At 41.9% G+C, this 8,525-nt stretch overlaps 1 protein-coding gene across 1 annotated transcript; it reads left to right on the top strand.

Moving 5' to 3' along the window:
• Positions 1 to 229: 229 nt before the first annotated feature.
• Positions 230 to 6,603, top strand: LOC123485698 (zinc finger protein 239-like). The gene is made up of 2 exons (XM_045216799.1): positions 230 to 238; positions 5,699 to 6,603. The coding sequence occupies exons 1-2, from the start codon at positions 230 to 232 to the stop codon at positions 6,335 to 6,337; spliced, it is 648 nt and encodes a 215-aa protein (XP_045072734.1). The 3' UTR covers positions 6,338 to 6,603.
• Positions 6,604 to 8,525: the final 1,922 nt, after the last annotated feature.

Below are 8,525 nucleotides of genomic sequence, written 5' to 3'. Positions count from 1 at the left end.
ACGAACTGACCATTTTGGGGTACAATTATATTGACATTGTTGCCCTGCTTGTAGAATACCTGAGTTCATTCTCAGATGTGCCAACCCAAATGTACTAGAGTATGACATTGGGGACTCGGCCCCGATCCAACAACATGCCTATCGAGTGAACCCTGAAAAGAGAGAGAAGCTCCGCAGTGAGGTGGAAAGTTCCTACGGATATTGCAGGAGTTTCCTCTTGAAATCAGACATGTCCGTGGTAAGGACAACTTGGTTGCTGATTGTCTCAAGGGTGGGCAGTCAAAACGATTTGTGTTTTGCATTTAGCCAGTGCGTTGTCATGGATCACAATTTATTTTGACTGCACGTTTTTCTGTATTGGAGATGAGTTTTGTTTGGGCTCGTTCCAAGGGGACGAGAGTTCTAGAAGCTAATGAGTTTTAGGAAGACGAGAGTTCTAGAAGCTAATGAGTTTTAGGAAGACCAGAGTTCTAGAAGCTAGTGAGTTTTAGAAGCTAGTGAGTTTTAGGAAGACGAGAGTTCTAGAAGCCAGTGAGTTTTGGAAGCTAATGAGTTTTAGGAAGACCAGAGTTCTAGAAGCTAGTGAGTTTTGGGACGACCAGAGTTCTAGAAGCCAGTGAGTTTTGGAAGCTAGTGAGTTTTAGGAAGACCAGAGTTCTAGAAGCTAGTGAGTTTTAGGAAGACCAGAGTTCTAGAAGCTAGTGAGTTTTAGGAAGACGAGAGTTATAGAAACTAGTGAGTTTTAGGTCAGTAACTTATAACCACGGAACCACCCCAGACCTTTCATGCATGACTTAAAGCACCTGAGTATTAGATTTACTGCCAGGGTCTAGTATGTCACATGAGGTGTGTTCTTGAGCCCACGGCAAGAAGGCACCAGAGCCTATTGTGGTAACAGGTTCCCACTAGATAACACAACCACACAGTGCATGAAAAACATGAGGCGTGGCTAACGTTATCCAGCTTGAGCTAGCTACCGAGCTAGCATACAAACTCGGTAGCACAGAGTAGATCCTCCATATGACGTTGAGAAATAGTGCATTGTGGGTAGTTTAGAAGATATCTGGAAATAAGTTAATAAATATGTAATAACGCAAAAACATAACTGTTTGAACTTAATAGGTAACCAGATCGTGACTACAACTAAGTTCCTAAGTCTTTAACCACACTGTGTTGTTACATTGGTGAGTAAAAACACATGCTTCCTACCCTTTAACTTTTTGTCTGAAAATAAAATCTACATTTTACTCAACTTCGTTACCCACTCCAGTCAGCAGATGGCGATGTGGGACTTTAAGGCTATGCTGCTAGTGTGACGTATAATCTAGTGGACGGGACGCTTCTTTCAACAGCAGCAACAGTTAGTCAGACACCTCGGTAGCTTGCTAGCCAAAATAGCCCAACCAATAAAGCTCTTTAGACGCTTTCGTGTATATTAGCCACTGTGTTTTAAACCCACTTCTGTCGTCTAGTTAGTTATCCCATTTAATTTCATATTTACGGTGTTGTTGTTATTGGTCAGCTAGCTGGCTGGTTAAGTTAGCACTAGCCTAGCTAGCTAACATCCCCGACCATGAGCTCACTAAGCTACTCTCCTCCTGCTAAAGAAGAGGAGGTCTGCTGGACGGAGAAAGAAGCTCTAGTGAAAGAGGAGGAGGAAGAGGAGGATGTTACAATACAAAAACAAGTAGAGGGTGAGGCTGTTACCGTGAAAGAAGAAGAGAAAGACGTTACAGTGAAAGAAGAGGAAGACGCGTTCAGAGTGAAAGAGGAAGAGGATGTTACAGTGAAAGAAGAGGAAGACGCGTTCAGAGTGAAAGAGGAGGAGGATGTTACAGTGAAAGAAGAGGGGGCTCCCGTGTTTGGAGTGAAAGAGGAGGGGGCGATGACTGTCGCATCGAAAAAGAAGGAGGAAGAAGAGGAGGGAACTGGATATCTGGTTCCGGTTTCCCAAAGGCATCTTAAGGCATCCAATGGTTCTAATGATGAACTTAGCAGTAAGATGGTCTTGAGAAACCGGGCCCTGATTAACACTAGTAAGTACTGTCTTAAAAACAGAGGCACAAACTCTGCAGTTGTTAATCTGATGTGTGGTGTTAAAGGGGAAATATGCAGTTGCTACATCCATATTTGGACTTTTAAATGATTTATATTCTTGAAGAATATAACACATGCCTCATGAGCTTAGTTCAACTGTCTTACCCCATCAGATCCCAAAATAAGCTTTTTTTACTCCAATGTTTAGAAACAATGTAAATGTAAACCAACACTGTATCGCCTCAACATGGTTAAAACTATAATGTTGATGTCATGAATGGTCAGTCCTTGCATCCATAGGTCTGTCTATGAATGTGAGAGTAGTTACATTTCTCCAGCCCCATCATCATCTTATTACCAAAACAGTGGCAGAATGACCGCTTTGTCATTCTGCCACTGCAGATTGGTTGATTGATTGATGTGGCTTTTTTAAAGGAACAACCTAGGATTTAAACAGCAACAAAATGGCTGCCCAGAGAGACTTGGTTTGGTAAAAAGCTGAGGGATGGGGGCTGGAGAAATGTAACCACTCTCAAATTCATAGAGAAAGCTATTGTAGCAACCTTAACCCAAAACCTAGCGACCTCATCAAGAAGTTCAGACATCTTGGTATAACAGTTATAAGGTGTTGGCTTGACACTCTCTGGACCCAGGTTTGAGTCCAGCTCAGGGCTACCCCCTGAATTCACTACACTATGAATACAAGGACTGGCCATCCATAAGGTCAAAATCACAGTTTTAACCAAATTTTGAGGCTATACAGTGTTTGTTTACAAACAGTGGCATTATACGAGCTCATGTTTTGGTTTCTGATGGGGTAAGCAGTTGACATTTGAGGCATTTAGAAGTTATATTCTTCAGGAATCAATGACTATACAGTTTATGGGTCTTTCTATATCTGCCAGTGAGGCTTTCCTGTGGGGGTCAAATTGTTGGAGCTGTTGATAAGTCATTGGATAATATTCTGCAAATGTATTTGACAGGTGTATAAAATCGAGCACACAGCCATGCAATTTCCATAGACAAACATTGGCAGTAGAATGGCCTTACTGAAGCGCTCAGTGACTTTAAACGTAGCACCGTCATAGGATGCCACCTTTCCAACAAGTCAGTTCGTCAAATTTATGCCCTGCCAGAGCTGCCCTGGTCAACTGTAAGTGCTGTTATTGGGAAGTGGAAACGTCTAGGAGCAACAACGGCTGAACCGCGAAGTGGTAGGCCACACAAGCTCACAGAACGGGCCCGCCGAGTGCTGAAGCGCGTTCCAAACTGCCTCTGGATGCAACGTCAGCAGAATAACTGTTAGTCGGGCGCTTCATGAAATGGGTTTCCATGGCCGAGCAGCCGCACACAAGCCCCAGATCACCATGCGCAATGCCAAGTGTCGGCTGGAGTGGCGTAAAGCTCGCTGCCATTGGACTCTGGAGCAGTAGAAAAGCGTTCTCTGGAGTGATCAATCCGACGGACGAATCTGGGTTTAGCGGACGCCCGGAGAACACTACTTGCCCCAATGCATAGTGCCAACTGTAATGTTTGGTGGAGGAGGAATAATGGCCTGGGGCTGTTATTCATGGTTCGGTCCCCTTAGTTCCAGTGAAGGGAAATCTTAACGCTACAGCATACAGTGACATTCTAGACGATTCTGTGCTTCCAACTTTGTGGCAACAGTTTGGGGAAGGCCCTTTCCTGTTTCAGCATGACAATGCCCCCGTGCACAAAGCGAAGTCCAAACAGAAATGGTTTGTCGAGATCGGTGTGGAAGAACTTGACTTGCCTGCACAGAGCCCTGACCTCAACCCCATCGAACACCTTTGGGATGAATTGGAAGGCCGACTGCGAGCCAGGCCTAATTGCCCAACGTCAGTGCCCGACCTAACTAAAGCTCTTGTGGCTGAATGGAAGCAAGTCCCCGCAGCAATGTTCCAACATCTAGTGGAAAGCCTTCCTAGAAGAGTGGAGGCTGTTATAGCAGCAAAGGGGGGACCAACTCCATATTAATGCCTCTGCTTGAAACATGTAGGTATTACAGACGCGGTCAGGGAGACGTTTTAAAATGTCAGTGAAGACTCTTGCCAGCTTGTCAGTGCATGCTCTGAGTACGCGTCCTGGTAATCTGTCTGTGAAGATTAACCTGTTTAACCCCTTGGAGTCAATTGACGCAAATTTGCTTCAATCTAAGTAATTTAAGTAATCCATAGTACGACCATCTTAAAACAATTCCATATGTCAGTTTAGCCCCCCTCCCCCAACGGCTTAGATTTACAGGGGTTAAAGGTCTTACTCACATCGGCTAAGGAGAGAGTGATCATACAGTCGTCCGGAACAGCTGGTGCACAAGACTTTGTGGAGGCCACGGAGATGGCACAGTCCATCGCTCTAAGACATGTGATACATAAATTGTATATGGTTATATTATGTACAAATAATGATGCAACACTAATAAATCTAATATTATTTTATAACAAATGTACTTTCTCCCGCTTTGGATACTGTCGCTGTCCGCGGTTCTGAATGTAATTATATGCACAAGCACAAAACACCACATCTGTAATTTTAGTCCCGTCTGAATCTGCCATGGCAGTCATTTTTACATGGCAGGAGAGGAACAATTCAAGCCAGAATAACCTACTGTTTTTTGGCGAACTCCAAGGTCCTCTGGTAATACTAGTCCCGTGTGAATCGACATCCCTGCAGTGCTAACTGTGCCACTATAATAATAATAATAATATGCCATTTAGCAGACGCTTTTATCCAAAGCGACTTACAGTCATGCGTGCATACATTTTTGTGTATGGGTGGTCCCGGGGATCGAACCCACTACCTTGGCGTTACAAGCGCCGTGCTCTACCAGCTGAGCTACAGAGGACCACACAGCTATAAGGTTTCTTTCCAGTGTGCGTTCTCAAATGTACTAGAGATCCTGGTTCGAATCCAGGCTCTGTCGCAGCCGGCCGCGACCGGGAGACTCATGGGCGGCGCACAATTGGCCCAGCGTCGTCCAGGGTAGGGGAGGGAATGGCCGGCAGGGATGTAGCTCAGTTGATAGAGCATGGCGTTTGCAACGCCAGGGTTGTGGGTTTGATTCCCACGGGGGGGGGGGCAGTATAAAAATATATATATATATATATTCACTAACTGTAAGTCGCTCTGGATAAGAGCGTCTGCTAAATGACTAAATTGCAAAATGTAATGTAAATGTTTTGAGAGAAATGAGTTTGACAGGTGTTGCTCACGGTTTGATCAAGAAAACAATAACTGATTTGATCAATTTAACGAAGTGCTGCTCATAGCCTACATATGAAGGGCCTGCAAGTATCAACTTTCACAGTGGATGATTTTGTTCATATGTTTTGTGTGTATTCATATTTCTAGCCTACAATCATCGATGTTACTACTAATGTGAAAACAAGACAAGATATTACTATTATTGCTCACTTGACTGTCTTAAGACAATTGTCAAATAATTTAACAGATGTCAATTGTTGTACAGCTTCATGGGTACGCTCTGGGCATCACCTTTTACCTCAAATAAACAGTATTTCTGCTGTTGTGGCCCTTTAGCCATCTGTCTGACTTTGTCGTTCACACAGAAGAGAGACGTGACTATCGTGGATCCTCTGGGGAGCCTCAACAACATCATGAAGCTGAGGAGGCAGAGAAGAGTCCCTCCAGATCAGAACACCTCAAGAAACACCAGCGGAAACCCACAGGGAAGAAATCTCACTGCTGCTCTGAGTGTGGGAATATATTCAACTCTTCAGCAGACCTTAAAAGACATATGAGAATCCATACAGGAGAGAAACCTTATAGCTGTAATCAATGTGGGAAGAGTTTTACTCACTCAAGCTGCCTGAAGGTACATTTGAGAACACACACAGGAGAGAAACCTTATAAATGCGATCAATGTGGGAAGAATTTTACTTCATCTAGCCAGCTGACTATACACCAGAGAACACACACAGGAGAGAGACCGTACCGCTGCTCTGACTGTGGGAAGAGTTTTGTTTCGTCCCAATATTTAGAATCACACCAGAGAACACACACAGGAGAGAAACCTTATAGCTGTTATCAATGTGGGAAAAGTTTTAATCACTCAAGCAACCTGATGGTACATTTGAGAACACACACTGGAGCAAAACCTTATAGTTGCGATCAATGTGGGAAGAGTTTTACTCAGCCAAACATCCTGATGTCACATCAGAGAACACACACAGGAGAGAAATCTTATAGCTGTGATCAATGTGGCAAGAGATACGCTGGTAAAAGAACTCTGATTAAACATCAGAAAGTACATACATGAAGGAGTTGTTTCATGATTATCAATTAAATAATGTCACAATGTTTTAACATTGTTGTATGACTATTTTAATGAATTTCACAATGTAGAACCCTAAACGTTTGCCCCCTGTTCTATTGATTTCAACGTGATATGAATATTACCCTCATCGGGAAAAATTCAGGCTCTGAAATGAGTTGTGTTACACTTACCACGTTGGCGACCCACTTGAATCAAAATGCAACACTTCTAAATGTATCTAGCTGTTTTCTACAAATTGTCCTCTGACCAGTGATGTACACATTATTCCCAGATTCTGTGTGGTTTTTGAGCTGTTAGTTTTAACAGGACGTGCAACCTCATCTCCCCCCTCCCCAATTGATTTCAACGTGATATCGATATGAGTGATGACAAATAAGTGTTGCGTTTCTCTTCCTTTTGGGGACCGCTAAATTTAAATGCATCACTCCAAAATGTAGCTGACTGTCTTCTGCAGGTTGTCCTCTAACCAGTTAAGTAAAAGATATCGCCCGTTTCCATGTGTATTTTTTTGTTGTGTTAGTTTCAACAGCACATACAACCTGATTTTCCCCCCTAATCGATATTAGTGATTTATTGCCACTTGTCAAAACGACTGTGTTTTTGGTGCTTGTGCAGTTAATAAGGTGGTTGTTTAAATAAATACAAGTATAATGATTACTATTGTGGAACATGTTTGTGTCGATAGTACATGTTATGTTTAGGTTTTCCATTTATCACAAACTATTTCTGCATATTGGTTATTGATTTGGACACGTTAAAACGGTGTTTTGACATTGGGCAGTATCCCACCTTGCAAAATATAGTTGAAAAGATGTTGAAAAGAAGACTATGCTCGAGGTCCAATCTACGTTTGGTTTTGGTTGAAAGTTAAAGTTAAAAATATGTATTTTTTAGGTCGTTGTTTCAACGACTTGAAAACAACTTCATTTCAACGTACTTGCAGCCTATAAACATTGACGCAGGATAACACATGCGTCTATGAACTGTTTTATTAACAATCTTACATCACTCCAGTATTTCTTTACAACATTCAAGTGCTAATTGTCTTTATTCCACTACTGAAGAAGCATGACTCAAATCACCTACTCATATTTCAAACATCCAGCCTGACAAAATATACATTTTTTATTATTCCATGCCTCCCTATTGGAAATGAATTATTGCCAATACATATTAACAAAGGGGTGTACATTCGGTTTTGATATTTCATAATATTTCCATTTCATGTAACATTTAGTAATCATAATAATTTATGTGATTAACAGATTTTTTTTGTTGCACAATTATATTGTTTATAAACAGTGTAGTAAAACCAGCTTATATTTTGGGCTGGATATTACATCATATTCTTACTGTTTTAACCAATGTTATTTCCTTAGATGCTCTTTAGTCTTTCAGCTTTTATTGATATTCTTTAGTTTTTTATCCACTGTTTGTTGTCTAGTAAATATTTCAGTTTTTATTTTCATAGCTTTTATTCATTTTTTCCTGTGAATTGCGTTGCATTTCATGTCTGAAATGTGCTATATAAATAAACTATACTGAACAAAAATATAAAAGCAACAACGTAAAGTGTTGGTCCCATCTTTCATGAGCTGAAATAAAAGATTCCAGACATTTTCCATACTCACAAAAAGCTTATTTCTCTCAAATGTTGTTCACACCCCTGTTACTGAGCATTTCTCCTCCTTTGCCATAATAATCCATCCACTTCACAGCTGTGGCATATCAAGAAGCTGATTAAACAGCATGATCATTACACAGGTGCACCTTGTGCTAGGCACAATAAAAGGCCACTTTAAAATATGCAGTTTTATCACACAATGCAATGCCACAGATGACTAGAGTTTTGAAGAAGCATGCAATTGGCGTGCTGACTGCAGGAATGTCCACCAGAGTTGTTGCCAGAGAATTGAATGTTAATTTCTCTACCATAAGCCGCCTCCAACGTTGTTTTAGAGAATTTGGCCGTACGTCCAACCGGCCTCACAACTGCAGAGCACGTGTATGGCGTCGTGTGGGTGAGCGGTTTGCTGATGTCAACAGAATGCCCCATGGTGGGGTTATGGTATGAGCAGGCATAAGCTACGGACACAATAGCATTTTACCGATGGCAATTTAAATGCCAAAGATACCGTGACGAGATCCTGACGGCAATTTTGAGGCCCAT

This window comes from Coregonus clupeaformis, unplaced genomic scaffold (assembly GCF_020615455.1).
Source record: "Coregonus clupeaformis isolate EN_2021a unplaced genomic scaffold, ASM2061545v1 scaf0803, whole genome shotgun sequence".
Classification (NCBI taxonomy): Eukaryota; Metazoa; Chordata; class Actinopteri; order Salmoniformes; family Salmonidae; genus Coregonus; species Coregonus clupeaformis.
The sequence above is the reverse complement of the archived record's forward strand: the minus strand, read 5'-3'. Positions and strand labels throughout refer to the sequence as shown.